This window comes from Poeciliopsis prolifica, unplaced genomic scaffold (genome assembly GCF_027474105.1).
Source record: "Poeciliopsis prolifica strain line A6 unplaced genomic scaffold, Auburn_PproV2 SCAFFOLD043, whole genome shotgun sequence".
Taxonomy (NCBI): domain Eukaryota; kingdom Metazoa; phylum Chordata; class Actinopteri; order Cyprinodontiformes; family Poeciliidae; genus Poeciliopsis; species Poeciliopsis prolifica.
The window spans coordinates 4,742,492-4,765,136 of record NW_026562418.1 but is presented as its reverse complement, the minus strand read 5'-3'; the positions used below and the strand labels follow the sequence as shown (position 1 = coordinate 4,765,136).

Genomic DNA, 22,645 nt, shown 5'->3' with positions numbered 1-22,645 from the left:
CCTTCACAGGTACAACTACCATTTTGTTCTTTTACTCTTCTGAAGTATAAAAGCATGTTTTAACAGATCATCATAGCCCATATAAAATGTCAGCATTTCCAACAGACAGTAGACATCTAATAGATCATAGACCAGAGATCACTGCCACAAGTAGCTTTGTCCTTTAGGACCATTCAGGAGCATATGGAGTGTGATGATCAGTCATGTTTAACCTGCCTCAGTGAAGTCAGAATGTCTGCATGCATACAGAGTAGCTTTTTAATAGTGCCAACAAATCCTCAGTTTCAGTGAAACAAATGCTTCTCTGCTTCTCGCTCAGTAAAGTGTCTTAATGTGCTGCCACTTTAAATGTAAATCCTACAGTGAATACAAAAAGTATTGAACCTTTTCATTGCTTTTACAAATAATCATAATAAATAAAATGTGGCTTTTCAACACAAAACAAATTGCAAAAAAAATAAAATAAAAAAATGATACCAAAGAGAAAACTGATTTCTATAAAACAATGGCAATTAGTGGAACTGGATGCTGCGCTTTTCCTTAATTTTTCCTGCTAAACTCTTCAGGTCAGTTGTGAACAGGTTTGGGCTTTGACTAGGCCACTCCAGAATTTCCCCTTTATTGTCTTCCGACAATAAAGGAAGACAATAAAGGAACGAAAAGGCATGATGCAAGTGGATGAGGATGAGGAAGAGCAGCTTCGACCAGGTTACAGAGCACGAGTGTGTATCTTCACACGACAGATGTGGTCGTGTAAAGATACGCGACCATATCTGTGTATCTTCAGCTGGAAGCTTTGGGTCGTGATCTTGCCGGATGATAAATATTCTCTCCGCTGAATTTCTCTGGCAGATGGAAACTAAGGCTGTGTTCACCCTACAGCCTGAAGTGACCCAATTCAGATTTTTTGGCCTTAATGCGACCTTTATCTAATGTTTTTGTGACATTAATATATCATGTTATTCCCTCATCAAAAACATACCTGGAGTGTTGCCTTGATTCTTTCAGGCAGGTTTTAGAAATCCTTTAATCTCTCATGGCAACCATTCCAAAATGCAAAATGCCAAGCTTCCATGTCACTCCCCTACTTCACTCCTTCAGACTAACCAGCAGCAATTGGCAAGCAACTGATGGAACTGCACATTTCTGAGCTCATAATAAGAGCTATTTCTCATAGCAATGCTGGTAAAAACATTGTCAAAGAGTTAATAGAGGAGCCATGTTATCATGACTTCCTGAAGGTGGAGTTTTAGAAAGAGCAGGAGGTTCTTAAAGAGTCAGAGGACCAAGTTCAAAGCATTTTAATAAGGAAGTAAATTTTATTTTGTCATATGTAATGTCATAACTGTTCCAAAGACATAACTGACATTATTACTTGATTGTGCTATAAAATGGCAGTATGTGTCTGTAAAACAGAAATTCTGCACCTTTAACAAAACATACAATAAGGTGTACTTAATCCCTTCAGACTTAAGAGTATTAAGTTTGTAACTGTCACTTTTCAATAAGCCTTCTGATTTCAAGGTGAACAGTCATGTAGTGATGCCTTCAAGCCCCGTGTCAAACTCAACAACTCTAATGGTGCTGCTGCTGGATCTCAGTGAGAGGAGCCCAGTCCAGCTTCTGTCACATGGGCTCTTGTTTTGGCTTCGGCTAGACGAAATGGGTGTGTCTGTGTGTGTGTGTGTGTGTGTCCCAGAAAGAGCGAGTGTGGACCTGACAGGACAACCAGTCAAGGACATTCAGCTTCCTGGTTTCTCATTTTACACAGATTCAGTTACAGACAGATGCACACAGTGACTGTGGAGAGGCATGCAGCAGTTCTGGCACACTGAGATGCAAGGCTTGGCTTCCCACTGCTGCTCATTTATCAGATGCATTATGGGGAACATAGACAGAAAAAATATTGCACACCAGGCTCATTTTGAAGTCCAGTTTTGTTTACAGCAATCCCAGTATCCATTTTACATGCTGTTTTTATTTTGGATATTTAAAATATTTTAATATTAAATGTTTGTTATTTTTCTTGAGAGTATGTTCTTGCATTATTATGACATCACCATGATGTTACTTGAAAATGCTATCAAAACAACAATATTGTTGTTCATCGCAATAACTACTGGGACAATTTGGACAGATGGATGGATGGATGGATGGATGGATGGATGGATGGATGGATGGATGGATGGATGGATGGATGGATGGATGGATGGATGGATGGATGGATGGATGGATGGATGGATGGATGGATGGATGGATGGATGGATGGATGGATGGATGGATGGATGGATGGATGGATGGATTCACCTCTTTGATTTGAGAAAGAAGCCTTTATGTCACAGGTTCTTTGGGTGAGGGATTCAGAAACCTTTCAGACTGTTGGGGATGGACTGATATCAGTGCTTTTAAAACACCTCTGCTGCTTAACATAAGGGAGGATAAAACAATATCTGATACAGATTTATTTACAAAGTGTTTGGTTATTGTCTTTCCATAAGGCGCTGGATTTTTCCATATCCACTGTTAATACATATTCTATGTATAAAGGTTGGGTTGTTTTATGTTTTCTCTTTAGCCTTTTCTAAGTTTTTGACACTTCTATATGGATGCTTTGTTGCTATGCCAAAATCTAAATCAAGCTGGGTGGTTTAGAACCATAAAATAGATTTTAGAGTTAATCTTAAGGAGGACCATCATTTTGATTGCAGACACTCTTTCCATCAGTGAAAGAGGGAGAGTTCTTATGGTCATAATGGGATTTCATTTAATTGTGTTCAGCCTGTGAGAAATATTGATACCCATGAACCTGATGTTCCCAAATCTGTAATGGAATAGTTGGACGGAATATTACAGAAGATATGAAGAACTGTTCATATGTGCCAACTGCTAGTGAGACGAAGGGGATTTGCATTTTGAGCACAAATCAATATTTAAACATTTTGTGGGATATGTCAGTTGTTTCAAATTCAAGAAGTTTTTGCTTTGATGAATTTCAGTCACTACACACTGAGTTAAAAGTCAGTAGACTGGGTTATCAGTTGCTGCAGGGTTCTGTGATTTTTCCATAGTATCTCTGGAAATACGTCAGCTTAGCTCTGAGCGCTGTCCGAAGTTTCCCTGTACAGGTGGTTGTGGCTGAAAAACAAAACACGTCTGGATTAGTGGTGGGCGGTACGGACTTAGCCACCACAATATTTCCTGGTGCTACTGTAATAACTTAAAAAAGATAATAAAAACCACTTGTTACTTATTTTTTAGGTAACTGTATGGCTGTGAATGCTAGCGCAGCATTCAGGTCGCCACAAATGCTGCCCTTGAAAAATAATTCCTTTTGAAACAGGCATCTTCAGGATACAACCAGTGTGATTTATAGCCTATTAGAGTAACTGCATTTTGGCGTATCTTCAAATGTACTCATTTTTTTTGACGTTCTTGTGGTACAAACAGTGGAGAAAAATATAAACAAAATTTACAAGAACACTGCGAGTTAGGGTTTGCTTTAAGCATTAGAATGTATCGAGACGACAAATAAATCAGAATTCTTATTTTAATTAATATTTTTCAAGATAAATAATTTTTGACAAACCCTTAAACTGGATAATTTCATCTAATATTGTGTTAAGTTTTATTGATTTATTTCACTTGGGCTGGGCAGCTGTTCAGTAGCGCTCAGTGGCCAAGTCAAATACCAGTAGAAAATAAATTTGGCTTTTTCTTACAGCATAGATGTTGCCTTTAATTTATGTGATTTAAGATTTTTGTCAGCTCCTTTGCGAAAGACTATGTATTTTATTAAAGAGGAACAGTTACAAACTTTTCTCAAGGAAAACTGGCAAGACATTCTTTAAACGTGTTCATTCTGAGTATTCTCAAGTTTTTCCATTCTAATGATGTTACTGTGATATGGACCACCTACCATACCTCAAACCATGTCATGGTAAAACTAACTGCTTTCATCAGAATCCAGAGGTGTGAAGTACATGTGTCTGTAGAGTCTATATTCATCAAATCAATGCAGTGAAGGGAAACATGCAGTATTCAAATAGGGATTAGTTAGTTGCAAGAGTAAAAATGTGACTTCTGGTTTCCATTAGAACATTTCCAGATATTAACTTTAAAAAAAGCCTAATTCTCACTTACAGTACTGTAGTACTGCAGTAGTTTATCTGGGGAATAAATGATAACAAAAAACAGAAGAGCTGAAGCTCCGTAATCTCTGTTAGCATGTGCTTGGATTGTGGAAAGACATATTTTAGGATCAACCACTAGATGTCGCTGTGCACTGACAAAATCATGCAGAAAATGTCCCAAGGCCTATCAAAGGTTGATTCTTTCTTAAGAAACTACTACAAATTACATCTCAAATACATTTTATGCCTTGCACTAAATTAAATAATGAGATTGCACTTCAGCTGCATTTTCCCCCACTTAGAATCCAGTGTTGTACATAAAATGGCAGACATGTGGAAAATGCTGTGGTGACAGGAAGCGAAAGAGGGTGAGTGAAGGACAGACTGACTCCTAGTTGTGTTATGTTTGCTAGGTTCCCAGATGTCTGAGGAGGCTCTGAGGATGTCATCCTGGCCTTGAAGCCCACCAGTATGTCAGGTAAGATCCTGCAGCCCTCCCAGCAGCGTCAGCCTCGACCACACACAAAGAATTTACATCATAAAAATCTTTAAATCCATCCTAAACAGAAAACTAAGGATTCTATCATTTAAAGACACATTTTATTTTCACATGAAACCCCAGGAGTTGGTTTTAGAAGCTTTGCAGCAGCAGCTATATCCGGGTTTTCCAGGACGTCAGGTCCTGCATGTTTCAGGTGTCTCCCTGCTCCAGCTCATCTGACTCAAATGACTACATTCCCTCATCGCCATGCCAACAAGTGTTGCAGAAAAATTACAGTGAGATATTCATGTGGGAAACATTGAAAACATGCAAGACAGAGTCCTGGTTACCATGGTGATAGAATTCAGCCCTACAAGCGGTTCTGCTCCCATGTATCAGATTTACACCTGATGAAGTTTAAATATTTCGACCCCTTAATATCCACCTGACAGCAGCTGATTTCCTGTCTGTCCAGGAAGTTGACTCCCTGAAGGCTGAAGCCTCACTTCCTTCAGCGTGCTGCAGCACAACTCGTCTTCTGCTGGTGTGACCCGCTCCAAAGGTTTCCAGTTTGACCTGTAAATCTTCTAAGGAGGAGCAAAATTACCTATTTTTGTTCACAGTGACTGAATTAGTAATTTTGGAGTTTGAAGTCTTGATTTGAGTCCTGAAAATCAGACAGTCTGCTCCGGACTCAGTTCTGCTGTCAGAACTCACTTTTTCTATCGAGTCATGAGACCAAGTTCAGTTTAATCTCAACTTTATCTATGTTTCTGATGTCTTTACTTTAATGCAATTTTATAATGTGCATTATTATTATGCACATCATAAAACATTAATTATCATTTATAGTAGTAGTAACACCTGCCGTAAACCTCAAAAATGAAGTTTCCATAATTAATTTTAAACTTTCCAATTAATCTGAACTTGAACAGAACTTGAAAAACCTACTGAACATAAAAGTTTTGACATCTTTCCTCATTCCCCAGAGAAAATACCAGAAACTCCTGCAGCAGAATGCCCTTACAGACCCAGAAAGCAGCCTGCCAGTGCTGCAGCTCGCTGTGTGCGGGACATATGGGCTGCAGCAGCGTGCTAACAGCTTGTCCATTTAAATTCAACAGGCAAGTACAGTATGTGCCACTAGGTGCATTTAGTCAGTAGAGATAATGTACGAGGTAAATTGGTCGTCACGTGTGGATTTAGCCGTCCCACTAAACACCTCTGATCCGGCACATATGTTATCGAACCAAACAGACACAAGCTCACGTGTATCGCACGAGGAAATGAACCCAATCCCCTCGCTTGCTGTTACACCCTGAAAGCAACTCAGCAACTGAGCTAATGACTGGGATGCTGCTGGGTTAGCAAGCTGCTGCAGCTCCTGTCTGACAGGCCTGCATCCTCTCTGCTTCTGATTGTATATGAAAGCAGAGCAGCTGATCCGCCTGTCTCTAACCTGTTTTACTGAGCACTGGCCTGCTTTGGTAAACTGCCTCTCCCCATCTGTTTTTAGAGCCTGCAGAGAAATGCTCCCCCCGCTGGAAGGATGAGTCTGTTCAAAACGGTAACATTTCACCTTCCTTTTCCTCCTGTCTGTCTGAGTGAGCTCTGAAGCATTTCTGTTGAAAAATAAAAGAAAGTCGACATGAAACCGAAGAAATGCTTTCATTTTCAGTCTTTTTACTTTCCTGTACAGATTTTTGCTCTAGAAGAGGTTTTCCTCACCTGTTCTAGAGAGATCTAGAAAGTGGTGTTTAGCTTAAGGGTTCCATTCATTCATCAATCATATCTGAAGGCTGAGATTATATAAACTTTGCATGTCAAGGTAAGAGGAATTAAGACACATTAACAGCGGTTAATATCATGCAGCTCTCCATTCCCCACACTTGTGTGGGTTCAGGCTCTGTGGGTGGAGGCGGCCCGACCTCCGTCACCCGAGCTGCCTCCTCTTTGCTATTCCAGGAGGACACTAAGGCGTTCCCAAGCCAATCGAGAGGCATTATCCTCCTGGCGTGTGCTGGGTGTCCCCACAGCTTCCTCCCACTCCAAACTGTCTCAAACACTTGGCCTGGATGATGTCCAGGAGACGAACTGCTCAGATGTCCCAGTCACCTTGACAATATCTCTTTTAGTGTGAAAGGGTAATGTGCGCCCTGAGCCCCCTGAAAGAGTGAGCTCCTTACCACATCCCCAGGGTAAACACAGACTGTCTTAAAAGCAAGCTGATTTGAGCCGCTTGGATCCATGACCTTGTTCTTTCAACTACCATCAGACTGGGGGAAAAACCCAGGCTGAAAAACAAGCACAGACACACCAGTTGGCCTCGGTTGCTAATATCTGATTAAATCATTTCATCAAATACTTAAATAAATTTTTACTGTTTTGCTCCAGTCCAGAAATGTCTTACATCTCCTATGTGTGCTGATGTTTCTGAAACTTTCCATTCTCCAAATTAAACCCAACATTTTATGATGCCTCAAGCATTTGTCTCTAAAATATTTTGCATCATCGCTATGACTGTGCCTCCGCCGTGTCTTACAGTCACAGAAATCTGAGTCTAGGTTTAGTGTACTGCTTTATGCCACCACTGCAGACGACCCTGGTTAATTCGAAATTGCTGTGTTCTCCCAACTTTTTCATGATTTCAGATCCATTCAAATAATTTATTTTCACTATGAGGTCATCTTGCATAAAACTGTTTGTCTTGTTATTATATCCTCAGATGAATATGTTTTTTTTAAGAACTCAAATTATGTAGGTGAACCTGGACAGAACTTGGATTCATTCCAATCTCTGTGGCTCCTGCTTTCACTCCAAACCATTTCAAGCAACAGGAAGTCTCTCAGAGTGATTTTGCTTTAATTTTGAGTCATTAAATAAAAATAGCAGTTAATATAAAGCAAGACTATTTAACTCTATGCAGTGCTTATAAATGTTTTATCCTTTTGTTACTTTTACAAATCAATCATGCTCAACAAAATGTGGCCTTTGGACAAAAGAAATTGGAAAACAAACTATTGATGTCTAGGTAAAAAACTGATTTCACAATAATGACAAATGAATACAAATATTTTGACATAAATAAGTGTTTTCCAATCCTTTAAAGTGACTACTCTAGTTCAGCTTGTTGCTGAACTAGACCTGCTGACATCATATGTATATTTAGTAATTGACTTAAGGCATCACAGTGAGTAGAATGGAGCCCAGCTGATTGCAGCGACTGCAGTATAAAGACAGCTGGTTCTGGAAGGTCCATTCCTGGTTACCACGACAGCATGAACACTAAAGAACACTTCAAGCAAATCAGAGAGTAGGATAGTGATAGGGGATGAAGACGAAAAAAAATCATGAACATCCCTCAGAGTTCTTCAAGACATGAAAGAACAGGTTGTCCTCACAATCTAGTCCATGTGAAGGAGACTAGTGAGAAAGGACACCAGGTTACCATGACTACGTGGAAGGAGCTCCAAGCTGTAGCAGCTAAGATGGAGAGACTCTGCAGACAACCGTTGGTTCTTCACCAGTCAGTTTTATGGAAGAGAGACGATGAGGAAGTCACTGATGAGAAAAATTCACATCGAGGCTGGACAAGAGTTTGTTTGCCTAAAGGCACGTGGGAAGAAACTCCAGGGTCAGAAGGAAGAAACTTCTTTGGTCTGATGAGATTTTTTTTATTAAGATACTGTTTTTAGAGGACAAAAACACTGCACATTACCACAAACACAGCAACCCTGCTGTAAAATATGATGGTAGCAGCATCATGCTGTGGGGATGCGCCTCCAGCGGCTCTGGAAGGCTTGGAAAGGTCAAAGGTCTAATGAATGTTGGGAAATCAAACAGTTAATTTCCATCTTCCGGAGAGCTCTGGCTTCAGAGAACATTTATCATCCAGCAGCACGACAAACTGAAGTTTTCAGCTAAACATACACAGAGACGGTCTGAAAACAACAAGGGGCAGGTTCTGAAGTGACCTTGTCGAAGACCAGACTGGTTCACAGCTGACCTGACAGACCTGGTGGAGTTCAGCAGGAAGAATCGAGGAAAAGTGCAGCATCCAGATGAGCAGAGTGACTGAAAGCGATCCACGCAGACTCTCTGCTGGGACGGAGCCAGAGGGACAAATACTAAATACCGACAGGAAGGAGGGAATATTTCTGCTATTTTACCCTTATTATATGCTCAATATTTTTAATTCATTATCATTCAGTTTTCACTTTGAAAACTGTTTTGCTGTGAAATGGTTTTTTTATGTCATTTTTAATCAAAAAAGTCACATTTTGTTACTTATAACTGAATTGTAAGAGGCTAAAACATCCAAGGGTGTGAATACTTTTAGTAGGTACTGTATTTCATTTTGTCAGTGAAGTCCAAAGAAAGAAAAAGTGATGCAGTGGTTTACAGCAGGAAGAAAGATAAAAATCTAATCTTTTATGAAATTATCCCAAAGAGAAATAAGAAAATATTTTTTTTTTATTTAATGTAGATTATTCTGACATCAAACATATTTAATGATGGACTTAAATAATTGGGTAGTTGGAGAAAGAAAGTAAATAAGAGAAACTAATATAGTGTTCTGACTTGTTAGCTCAGTCTGTAATTTATTTTTAATTTAATAGATTATGATTTGTATATAATCAACATGCTACCATAGTTTCTTCCTACACAGTACTGAAACTATGAAGTAAAAACTCTCCAAACACCAAAATGTTTGGTGTTTGGAATAGACCCTTCTGGGTCTATTCAGTCAGACCCAGAAGGATAGCAGCTTCTAGGAGGGCAGAGAATTGGCCGAACTGGAAATAGCTTAAAACCCAGCTCATCTGGTTTAAAACTGAGGATACCTATAATGCTGAAATCAAACTCCTCAAATCAGAACCTGAAGGACAAATTTACAGAGTAGACAAGATGCCTGGTTCCTTCCTTTGAATTTGAGCTGAACTTCTATGTTTCTGGCTGTAGCTGGATTAAAAAAAAAAAATCTGTTTTACTATTATGTAATAAAAATATTTCCATCAGAAATATTGGATTAGCTCGTGGAGAAGAAGCCATTTTGATTTAAATTGAACTAGTTAAACAAATATGTTTGTTCTGACATTTTCAACAAATGTTCTCTCAAAGCACTTCACAAGATAAGCATGCAGTTTGTATGCAGAAATATATTTAACCTTTTATAATATATAATCAAACAATACATCAAGTTCAGTTTGTTATTCAAACTGGAGGAAAGGAAACCTGACAGGTTGTATCGAGTCACTGACTTTGCAGCAATCCCTCATGCTGATCATGCATGTAGCGTGAGTAGAGAGGAAACACGCCCACTTAACAGGAAGAAACCTCCTGCAGAACCAGAACCTAGCTCATCTGCTTTAATCCAATCTGAGCTTTGAGAAGCCTTAGCATCCACACACTGAAGCTCGGCTCTAGCTTTACTTCCCGTTTTTCACACATGAGCCAGTCAAATTCCTCTGAATGGTCATGAGATATGAGTCATGATAACAAGGCTGTTCAGAAGCATTACTGATATGTAATGCAGTATTTTGTTTTTTGTGTTGCTGAGTAGCTTTAAATGCTGGTGAACATAGTAATAAATCAAAAATAATAGTTCTGCTGGAGGGTTCTTCCTGTTAAAGGGGAGTCTTTCTTCTCCACCGTCGCTACATGCATGCTCAGCCTGAGGGATTGCTGTAAAGTCAGCAACACAATGTGAGCAATTGTCACTACGAGTGAATTGTGGGTTTTCTTCTAAACTTTTTAACCAGTTTGAGTAATGAACTGAACTTGACGCACTGATGATGAATTTCCTGTCTGTATAACTGATTAACTTTTTCAAGTGCCTTGAGATGATATGTGTTGTGAATTACCATTACATTCTTAGAGTAAATAGCTGTGTTTTTTATTTTTATTTTGTTTTGTTGATTTTTTTGTTTGTTTATTTTTCACTAGATTTTTTTTCTTTGTTTTAAATAAAGAATGTGTACAAATAAGACACCTAAGAAAGAGGTCAAATAAGTTTATACTTTTGCCTGCCTCCTTTAAAAAAATAGTTACGGTACCTAAATATAGTATCTGAATTGTCAATGTAAATATGTTTGAAATAAACATAAACTAAAAAACAAACTTAAGTTGAACTGAATTGAATTACAACCATAAATAAATGGTGCATCTGTGTGGAAATCCAGTAAAATAATTACATGTATCCATTCATAATATTTTCAGAATTTAGTTTAAACAGGAGGACTAAAATATTAACTTCTGTTGTTTTGTCGTTTTTGAAAAGTATGTGTTGCAGTTTTGTTATTGTCTAAAAATAAAATTGAAGAGAAACTCTGGAAGTACTTACAGTTTGCTAACTCTGTGGTTCTGACACTGTGAACATTACAGCAGCATCCCAGGCTTCTTATGTTCAGTATTAATGCAGAACCTACAGGTGGCAGATGGAGCACATGACTTTCTTGTCAAGAGTGACCAGTAGAACACAACATGTTACGGATCCATCATGTATCAGCACTAACTTCGAAATTGGTCGAATTTAGTCCTTTTCTAACATATCAATAAATAAAACTGACATAAAAAATATATATTTTCACCATCTTGTTGCTGTTTGTTTCTGGAAGAGGATGGGAGGAGGTTGATCATGTGGTGTTTGTTTGGTCATGTGACAGTGATAGCAATGCAGCTCAGGTTTATGGGAAGTTTATCTGGTGAAGTTAGTGGTGAGGTAGTTTTAATCAAGGTGTCAAAAGAGTTGAGAAATATATACATAATATATACAGTAACAATAAATGCCTGTTAACGTGTAAAGCAGTGCTTCCTACTTTTGATTTTTGTTGCAGTCCCTGGGATATTAAGAAAAGCTGTTGCATAATGAGTCAGCATTACTTGACCTTAAAAGTTTAACCTTCTAATAGATCAGCTTTTTAATAGTGTAATATCTGACTCTTTACCAAATGTTGGCTGTTTTGTGAAAGGAATAGAAAAAAGCCATTGTGTTGCAGTCACATGTTTGGACTGAGGGGCTGACTACATGTCACCGCTGCCCACCGCTCTGAAACAAAAGCCCTAGAGTAGCATGAAAGATACTCTAGTGTGGATGTTGCGGATAATCCGCTCCAACTTCAACTTTCAGCCTGGGAGCCTTCTGTTGCTCCCCTGAGCTTACCCTGAACTTCACTGGGAAAGGTTCATCTAATGTGGCCTCCTCAGGTAACACGGAGTAGCCGGGGACATCTGGCACGGGGCATCGTGTTAATTGAGGGCCCCTGGGTGGAAGAGATGCCGAACATCCAAATATTGTTCATGACCGGCTTTGAACCCCTGAGTCGCAAAGTGATCAATCAGGGAGGGAATATATTTGTGTAAAAGCCCTTTGCTGAGCCACTGCAGCTAGGAGCCTCTGACTGGGAAACTATGATCCCATCGGCACAGTGGCAAAAAATGATGAGGAAACAGAGGCGTGAAGGCGCAAGTGTGTTATTAGCTGGAACAGAGAGGCCATGGCACTTCATCCACCTGTGCGGCAGGAATACTTGGAGTCTGCCGCGAGACGGTTCTGCAGGTGTTTACTCTGCCAGGATAACATGCATTCTACCTGTGGAAACAGATTTCCAGTTCTTTTTCATTAGAGCAAGTTCAGAAGAACAAAGTGATGCAGATTTCTTTGACCGGTAAGGTGAGTCCATTGCATTTTACCTTCATTTGTTTAAAACTGACAGCTGTGCCTTGGAAGGTATCGTGCATTTCTGAAACATTTTTATAACTTTTGCAATAATAAAATAACATTTAAAAATGTATTTAAAAAATCAAGAACCACCTTTAAATTTGAATTTATCTGATGAAAAAAATCTCAACATAATCAAATTAATTTAATTATTTTATAGCTCTGCAAGTATATTAAAAACTACATCTATTTACATGCAAATGCTCTAAATAAGTTCTGATTTTATGCATACATTACCAGTTGTACAACAGCTTTTAATGACTAAGGTACATAAAAGATCAGCTGAACCATATATTAAAATTACTTATTAGACTTTGTTTTTTCTGCAGCTATACACAAGATATTATCATCAGTCTGACAAACATTCAGCTAAATAAAAAAATAAGGGAAACAGTTTGAGCACAGGCAGACCTGAAACCCAAGATAAGGTGCAGCCAGATCAGACAACAGATTGTTTCAGTATTGACTTGCCCTAAACTGTCTGATGGATGCTTAACAGTTTGCCGACAGTTGTTAAGGAAACTGCAAACAAGATTAGACCCAGTCAAGGACATCACCTCATCAAAAAGTTAAACTGGTATCAAGCCCTCTTTGCAAGCAGATTTGCCTCATAGGACCTGTCTCTGAAAAGCTGCTGCATGTTGATTGAATCCAAATGTGACACAGTGACACTTGTTGAATTAGCCCAGCCTTAACTCCTCACTAAGCCTCTCTAACATATTCATCTTGACGCCTTACTTACAATAAAACAATAATTTTGCCAAGAATGTCATTTAGGTTATTTTAATGCTTTATTCTGAACGTCCATAAGGCCAATATTACTGTCAGATTAACAAAGTAATGATAAAGAACTACTCCAATTAATATTCTTTAATAAATGCAATAAGTTTTTTCATATTTAATGTTTGTAGTTAATATTGAAATTATAATATTTCAAGATTGAATTCTACTATGATTTCTGCAGAAGCACTACTGTCTGTTTTGTTTTTTGTTTTTTTAGATGATAAATTTATGTATCATTAGAATCTGGATCATCATATGTCAAACAGCTCAACAGATATGACCGAAAACTGCAGTAACTCTAATACATAACACTTTTTCAGAATGGTGGGTGTGTTTTAAAAATAAAAAGATTAAACATGTTAATTCAGCTGATCTTTTATGTAACTTTGTCACTAAATGACCAGCTTTGTAGAATTTAAACAAGTAGAACGTTTTAAGTGAGCCAAATGAAAACTAAGAAAGCCAAAGACACACAAGTAAATGTATAGAAAATGTACATGTCAGATGGACCTGTAGGACATGTCCCCTGGTTTTTAAAGCAGATAATGTACTTTGACTCCATGGAAGAATTTTTGTCCCTTCAGTGATCTGTCTGCAGGCCAGACCTGACCAGACGTAAATGAAGGCAGAGAACAGCAACTCTGGAATGTTGAGGTGCTGTGATGCCAGTATGAATTATGATTTTCCTCACACTGATCTTTCTGGTGTTGGTCACAAATTTCCACACTATATCAGTTGTGGATGTAAAGCACAGGAAGTCATTCTAAACATCTGAACCGGAGTACAGAACATGAACACATTACATGTAAAACATAATCACGTCAGATATTCTATTCAAGCGATGAAGTCTGTGACTGAGTGCAGACTACTGTTCTGTGTTGTATTGCAATATTTTTAATTCAGTGATTTTGATCTTATGCGCAGATACTAACATGAAAAATGAACTGACATTAGTGAACTGACATCTATAGGAGAGTTTGGCATCAGAGTTTCAGCAGGCTGTCTAAAATCAAAATCATTGGGATCAGCATCATGTTGGAAGCGTGTTGGTCAGTTTCTTCACCATCTGATGCTTTTTAGGCCCAAGCAGCTAAGCGCTGTGAAGGCCTATTGTTCAGATTTATATTTTCATAATCAGCCCTCTACTCCAGTGTGTTATATTTTTGCTTTCCTGTGAATGTGTCCATAATTCATCAAAATACTTAAATATCAGTCAAAATAAATTGGTTTTCAAAAGGTACAGATAGTTTGTCTATGAGTATAAAATGGAACATGTAGGGGATGAAATAGCAACGGGGGAGCTGCATTATCTATCTGTGGCTTGTTGCTTTTGTGTTTCTTAGAATGATGTTGTATTAAAATGTCTCTTTGTTGCTGCTCCAGTGGAAAGGATGTCTCATAAAGCAGCTGTTTCCCTACCATGGGACTCAGAGGTTCTTTAAGCCAGGTTCAGTTTTTGGTTTACTGATACATATCATTCTGTTTGGAGACTGTGAGCTGTTCAGCTAAAAATAATCTTTTCAGACAAAAGAATCGGTTATTGTCAAGAACAAAGAGATCGGATCATTTTTACCTAAACAAAGCTGCTACTCTTCCTTGGTTTTATACAGAACCATTCTGTTGATTATTTTGTTTGTACCTGCATTAAAGTTGACTGCAGTAACTAGAATTATGGTTTAAAACGGATGAGCTAAGGTATTTTGGTTTTAAAATACAATTCATCTTAAAATTTGATTTCCGCAACTTTACTTGATCCCAATAAACGTTCATGTTTTACCTGAAAAAAAAACCAAAGCATAACATACATCTCAAAACATAAATTCATAATAAATAGTGCCAACACACAGTATTAAAGCCTGCCATGTTTCATCCATTTTATTGCTTTAACAAATTAATCACAGTCAACTAAATTTGGCTTTTTTGACAAAAAATAAATAAATTCTGTTACAGTGAAAACTGATTTCCATAGAAATAGTTTAAAGTGATTGACTTAACCTGGCAGAGGTATAGCCAGTTGGTGCTAGAACACAGTGAGTGGAATGGAGATCAACTGAGGAAAATGTAGAACCATTCGGGAGGACAGTTAGTTTCCATCTGCGAGAGAAATATAGTTTCAGAGAACATTTATCATCCAGCAAGGCAACAACCCGAAGCTTCAGTTAAAGATACAGAGATGGACAACAAGTGGGAGGTTCTGGAGTGGCCCAGTAAAAGTCCAGACCTGTTCACAGCTGCCCTGACAGATCTGGAAGAGTTCAGCAGGAAGAATAGAGGAAAAGTGCAGGGTCCAGATGAGCAGAGTGACTTGAGAGCGATCCACAGACTCCCTGGGACGGAGCTAAATACTGACTCGAAAGAGGGAATATTTATGCGTTCATTTATTTTATTTTACACATTTTTATTTAACTGCCATTGCTTTGTAGAATTTAGTTACATCACAATATTTGCATTTATTTTGTTGTTGCTTATGACTGACTTGTAAAAGCAATAAAATGGTTACATTAATAACATCTAATGTAGGATTTCAGTTCAGTAGTAGCATTGCTTCTAAGTATGTAACAGCTTGTGCTAAAACGTCCTAACCAGAGTTGTGTTTAATGTTGTTGTAGACACTGCTGGTGAGGACTGAACATGAGTTGCATTGAATTATTAGCATCTTGCATATTATTTTGTGAAAATTATACCCCTCATAATAACTGAAGAATTTTAAATCAATGAGTTAAAACATTTCATTTTCTTGAGGGGTCAATAAAGTACTTTAGAATGAAACAATTTGTTTGCCATGACCCCACATAGCTGCTAGAGTGGAATAGTTGTTACTCATCTAACTACGTTCATTTACATTTTTCTGAATCAACTAATTAAAGAAGTCTCTGTGCTCCCTGCTTTAACACAGCAGCTGCTTACTGTGTAAACTATTTATCGGCTCACGACAGTTTGAAGCTGGTAAACCATCACACATCACCAACGTCAGGCTTGTGTGAGGCTTAATGATACAGCATATGCGTAAACTGCCAAACAACAATGCATCCTAATAATGCACGTCCTTTTGTACTCTGCAGCTAATGAGATTAAAAAGCCACCACTCTGCACTGCTGCTTGTTGCTTCAACACAAGTCAATGTATTTAAGACACTTTAAGCATCATATTATATCTGAACCCATAATCACTTTGTCAGGCTTTTTGTCTCAAGGTTTAAGCTGCATTACTGGATTATCAGCGCCTGTACTGATTGTGATCTAGCTGGGAATTAAAGTGTGTCTCAAAGTATAATAGTTAGGGTTTGTTTATTGGAGCAAGAATTATTAGTGCTTTTCTTGTTAGATGTGGCACGTTTACAGAGATCTGTATTGTTCTTTACATGAAACAGTTTTAGGTAGTCCTGCCTCAGATTCCCAGGTTAACACTGAGTGGCTGTGTTGTTCAGTTTTTATTGTTTTCTTCATTTGACCAGGTAAAACCAGATCTTGAATATGAGATGTAGTTTCTCATTTTCAAGAGGGAAACAGGGAGAAATCTGCAGCACACAACAACCTGGTCTTAATCTTAAACTTCAATCAATAATCAACCAGAATTTCAGCTGAATGTGATTATAAATGTCATTTATATTGTATTTCTCTAATAAATATTGTTTATTTTATTATGATTTCCCTTGATTCTCTGAGAAACACAAAAAATACAGGAGGCTTGTTTATTCAAACTAAACAATCTTATCTCTGACCAGCAAAAAGAATTGAGATCTTTATTTAACTGAACTGAAATAAATAATCTTCTTGTTAGAGCTTCATCTTCAGGTTGCTTTAATAATTGTTATTGCTGGACAGCAGCAAATTGTTATTGCTGCTGTCCAGCAAATTGTCAGCAGGACAACCTGAAGGAAAATATCAGTCTTGTCCACTATTTATGTGGAAAAGGAAGCAGATGTCGCTGTTATCGCTGCTACAGAAATTCATTTAGTTATGTTATATTGATAACATAACTCCCAATAAATTTTTGTTTCCTGTTGATTTTGACATTTCTTCTTTAGCAAAGAAATATAAAGTAAACACTAAACCTAGCAGCAGTCTCTGAGTAATTGTGGTTAGTCAGGCTACCTGCTCATTTACTCTGGATGTGACCAGCTGCTAACAGTTTCCCAACTGTAGTTTTAAAACAGTTAGCTTAAGAGTGGTAAGAAAAAGAAAAACACAGAGAGGAAGCGCTGTGACGGTCTGTCAGAGGCAGAGGAAACGGCAGCAGATTTCAAACTTTAGTAATTAGAGCACATGAAACTGGAGAAGGTCCATGTTTACTATAACCTGTCTGAGTTAGGAACAGATAAATAAATCTATTAGCAGTGATCTAAAGATACTTTTCATAAAATTTGTCACATAATTGCTGCAATTAGAAACAATCCAAACCTCACAGACTCATTGTGCTAAAAACCTCTTCACAGAACATTCTGTGATTTTTATAAAAAAAAATGTTTTTGTTGCTCTCATCATAAAACAGCAACCTGCATGGGAAACGCTTTCTGCCCATATATAGTCAGCTCACTCCTCCTCTGTCTGATACATGATGGTACCTGAACGCATCCCAACTGTTTCATCAGAACCAGCAACTGCTGGAGGATCCAGACTGGGACTCCCATAAAACTCCCTGGTTCTGGTTGTCATTCTTAGCTTGAATGTTTTCTCGAGCTCAGCTTTCGAATCATCAGGTGTTGAAATGATGAAGTAAATATGACAGATCAATGTGTATTGCTCAGTGTTTTCTGCTTCCTGCAACCTCCTGTTTCTGCCTCAGAATCTCAATACAAAGACTTGATCGTATTAAAGCTTATCCTCTCATTATTGAACAGGGAGCCTGATCAATATGACTGAGTTCAGACTAAGCATATTAGCTGAAATGGACCATGACCTCATCATGTTACTCAAGTGCTCCTAATTGGTAATAGACAATAAAAATATGTATGTATGTATGTATGTATGTATGGATGGATGGATGGATGGATGGATGGATGGATGGATGGATGGATGGATGGATGGATGGATGGATGGATGGATGGATGGATGGATGGATGGATGGATGGATGGATGGATGGATGGATGGATGGATGGATGGATGGATGGATGGATGGATGGATGGATGGATGGATATTGTCCCCATGAAAGTGATCAAAATTAGCTGCCTTGTTTCAAATCTTTTAATAATTTTATTATAGTATTTTTTTTCAAGTGTCAAATGAAATGCTGAATATAATTTTTACTGTATATACTGTTGCATGGACAGAGGGGGTGAGTTTATTTTTGTAGCTTGTTTCTCAATCAAAAAGGTGATGATATTGTACGCTAATTGTACACTTTAATTAGTTGTGCTTTCTCAATAAATATATCTGAAAGCCAAGCTGTTAGAACCACATCGGGGGAGTTGGGGGGTCTTGGAGGTAACAGAATTGTGAGATCTGTAAAGTCGTGCTTCACCAAAATAGCTGTTTGGGTGAAGATGCTTCTTCCTCTTCATCCCGTCATCTTGCATGTGTCTGGAGCTTCTTCCCACCCTGCATCTTCTGGATCAGTGCTTACTGTAGGTGCGGCACACAAAGATCCTAATCTGTGACATTGCCAGTGGAAGTGGCACATCAAGGATTTGCGGAGTGTGAGATTAGTGCCCTACGTCGTCATAAATCTCTGCTTCCCAATTCGGCCGGGTGGTGGCGGGTGGGGCAGTTGCTAGGTGTAGTCTGCGCTCCGTGGATTTGCTGGATCAAATGTTTGTTCTTCTTTGGTGCAACTTGATGAAGTTGGGTTTTTTTTCTTTTTTCTTTTTTTTTTTTTTGGAGGTTGAGGATGGATATTTAATTTATTTAGCCTAATTGGTTGATCCTACCTGGTTTTTAACTCTAAAGAGATTCGGGGTTAGTTTATGCTGCTCTGTTGCTTTTCATGATGAACTACTGCATACCGGACATGTATGAGATGCCCCACGCAGGGGTCGGGGGCTACGCCGTTCAGGGTGGCGGGGAGCATTGCATGTACCCCGGGGAAGGCGCTGGATACGGACATTACGAGCCCCAGCCCCTGCATCACCCGCCCTGCACTGAGCAGGCCTGGCCCCCCGGCCAGCACTACTCCTGCTCCTATGCTGCCAGCCCTTCCTCCTTTAAGAACGAGTTCTGCAACATGGAGGTCTCTCTCAGCCACTTCCACCATCAGCCTGAGTATTTTCCTGAGATTAAACCTGATTATTCACATCTGCAGTGGATACAAGGGGCCCACAGAAAAGGTATGGCATCTGGACCTCTGGGTCAAAATAATTTGTGTGACTGGAGTTGACTGCTGCATGTCCAAATCCATATGTTGCATTGATTAATCCAGCCTCCAGGAGCTAGTTTGATTAGATCTATGTGATTGTTAGTGATGACTCTGTAGTGATTTGTGAATCGATGCTGTGTGGCTTTTTTAAATTAAGTGTGATCAGCATGAAGCCACAACTCCTTGCATCCCACAGTGGAAACTGGCTCCACAGGATTTGACTGAGGCGAGTTTAGGTTCTGTATTGATTGATGCTGAGGCAACAGAAGGCTGATGTTCAATTCATTATTTCTTTTTTTTTTTTTTTTGTCTTTTAATAAAGGCCTAAATAGATATTGATCAGTTTGTCCACCTCCGATCCCGAGGACTGACCGGCTCCAACCTCTGATCTCATTAGAGCCAGAGCGAGATGTTAACGAAGTTAGTTGGAAGATTACTTTGGAAGGAAAAAACTAATCTGGGGCTGGGATTCTACATAACAACACATTCAACATGATATGTCACTCAATAATGTGTGTCTTTCCGTGTGTGTGTGTGTGTGTGTGTGTGTGTGTGTGTGTGTGTGTGTGTGTGTGTGTGTGTGTGTGTGTGTGTGTGTGTGTGTGTGTGTGTGTGATTTAAAGTCGTTTCATCTTGATGTCTTTACATTTCTTCCACTTTTGTCATTATAAATCAGATAAAAGCAAATCAATCAAGTTAAGACCTAAAATGAGAACTAGATTTCTATGGGGATAAAAATGTGAAATCAGAGGATATTTAGTTACATTTAACTTCAGTTTGAGTAATTTTTTTAAATTAAAAGTTACACTGCAGCTTTAAGTAGTGAATATGTTAATATTTTCTTGAGTATTTACAACTAAAACATTAGCCAGTTCTTTTGAGTCTCAAATTAAACTTTAAACCATTTGAAATCTTCAAAATGAGTCAACTCACAATAAACAGACTCATTCTGCTTAAGAATTTTGCTTTCACTACTTGAAAGTAAAATTTCAAGTACTGCATTTTACTTGAAATTCAGTAAAATCTTGCATCTCAAGATCTTACTGCCTTGATCAAATTGTCTAAGCATATAATTCTGCATTTCTCACAAAGAACTACTGTAAATGAATAAATGCAGATATGCCAGCAGTTCTTTTGCATCACTTGTGCAGCAGATCAGCTCTTCTGGATCTGAAAAACAGGAGCTTCATGAGTAACTGTTAGATATTCTGTGCTTTAAATATAAACACAGTAAAGTGTGTCCCTACTCTGTATTTCTGTCTGCAGGTTACATACCGAGCTACCTGGACAAGGATGAGCTGTGTGTAGTGTGCGGGGACAAAGCCACAGGTTACCACTACCGCTGCATCACATGCGAAGGCTGCAAGGTATCGTGACGGGCCTTCTGGTTGTGTTACGCAGCCTTAGCTGTCACTGATCAGTCCTGATCATCCAGCCACTTCCTCTGCAGGGGTTCTTCAGGAGAACCATTCAGAAGAACCTGAACCCGACCTACGCCTGCAAGTACGAGGGAAAGTGTGTCATCGACAAGGTGACGAGGAACCAATGCCAAGAATGTCGCTTCAAGAAATGCATAGCGGTAGGAATGGCAACAGACTGTGAGTACATTAACTCTATTGTTTTTGTTTGTCTTAAAGTGTATGTGTGTGTTAATAGTTTCTTAACCTATTCATCTTAAATCCTTTTAAAACCCAGGGGATGTGTGATAATCTGTACTCTAAAACCTTTGTTTCAAATAATCTGCACAAACTGGACATGTGATGTCATTTACACACACTGGATGTTTCTTTTAAAAAAATGTTTCACTGTACCATAATGTTATTATAAACCCAAACTGCATTCAACACTTGATATTTTTTATGCATTTTCCATACAAATAAAACAAAGCTATTTAGCATGGTGAATATTTCCATCCTGAATGCAAAAAAAAACTTTTATGAAACAATATTCAATTAGTACATCCACTTTTTTCATTCAAATATAGTTATTTCTGCTAGTATTTCATTTTAAAAAAATTAAATTTTCTGATTATAGCAAATGAAACATGACATTTAAGATCAGAATAAATCACTAAATAAAAACTTAACAAAATACTAGCTCAATTAGAAGAAATATTCAAATTATTGATTATTTAATGTAAAAAACCTAAACGTTACAGAGCTCTAATTCACAAATAATGTAATGTAACTAACAAAGACAACCCTCAACATGAAACCTACTTATAATCTAAGCAGTAAGAAAAACTTTATGAAATTGTAATTCCACTTCTCTGTTGTTCATTAGATCAAAACCCAACAAAGGAAATTCAGTTTAAATTATGAATGTCCATATTTATTCATTTCAGAGACAAGTGAACAAGTCTCATAATTCGTCTGTAATAATAAAACGTTTGCTGGTTGTGAATGCAGAGAGTGTGTAAGCTTTAGGTTGTGTGCTGATTTGTAGCCAGCTGAGTCACTGCGCTCTGCCCCCCCCTTCCTGTCTGCTCTCATCATCCCCGTTCTCCGCCGCTGCGCTCGGCTCTAGTGGTTCTGGACGACAGCAAGAGGCTGGCCAAGCGGAAGCTGATCGAGGAGAACCGGGAACGCCGGCGGAGGGAGGAGCTGCAGAAGACGGCGTGGGACCGACTGGAGCCCACCCAGGAGGAGTGGGAGCTCATTCGCCTGGTGACGGAGGCCCACATGTCCACCAACGCTCAGGGCAGCCACTGGAAGCAGAAGAGGAAATTCCTGGTGAGACTTCCCCCCTCCCCGATGCCTCCCTTTTCTTCCTCACCACAGCCGTCGTTGCATTGATTTACTCTGCCACATCCGAGCCCCCAGCCCAATTACAGCCCTGTTCCCCCTCTGCCTCCACAGCCAGTGTTCCACTGCTCCCTGTGTTAATATGTCCATGTGTTGTTTTTGTATCTCCTTGTAGAGGAGGTGAGGAGAGTTAGCTGGACGAAGGAGAAAAGTGTTCCTGAACGCAGCAACACTTATTTAAAATGGAACATCTTACTTTTGTCATGTTTTCTGTCTCTAAGCAAAATCCTTTAACCACTGCTACTAATCACTCAATTTTACTTTTAAAGTTATCTTTTGTTGTCTTTTTTTTTCTCTCTCTCTTCTGCAGCTTTTGATTTTATGCTTCAGAGCTGTTTTTGTTGTTTTGTTTAATAAATGTGCTTTTTTTCTGTTTAATCTAATAATTCTGCTCAGATTAAGTTCGTCTGCTGGGAATTTCATCTTGAGTTTCT

General features: G+C 38.6%; 1 protein-coding gene across 8 annotated transcripts in view; it reads left to right on the top strand.

Moving 5' to 3' along the window:
* Nucleotides 1-22,645, top strand: part of thrb (thyroid hormone receptor beta) — a 93,263-nt gene that overhangs the window by 60,342 nt on the left and 10,276 nt on the right. For 5 of the 8 annotated variants that reach the window (XM_055055999.1, XM_055056002.1, XM_055056000.1 and 2 more), the window contains 5 exons: nt 4,544-4,608; nt 6,128-6,178; nt 20,674-20,774; nt 20,858-21,005; nt 21,934-22,139. In XM_055055999.1, coding sequence (XP_054911974.1) covers nt 4,602-4,608; nt 6,128-6,178; nt 20,674-20,774; nt 20,858-21,005; nt 21,934-22,139 — 513 coding nt within the window. In that variant the 5' untranslated portion in view covers nt 4,544-4,601. Of the gene's footprint in view, nt 1-4,543; nt 4,609-6,127; nt 6,179-18,400; nt 19,379-20,673; nt 20,775-20,857; nt 21,006-21,933; nt 22,140-22,645 lie in introns of those variants that run through there. The other 3 variants (XM_055055996.1, XM_055055995.1, XM_055055994.1) reach the window with 1 other exon arrangement.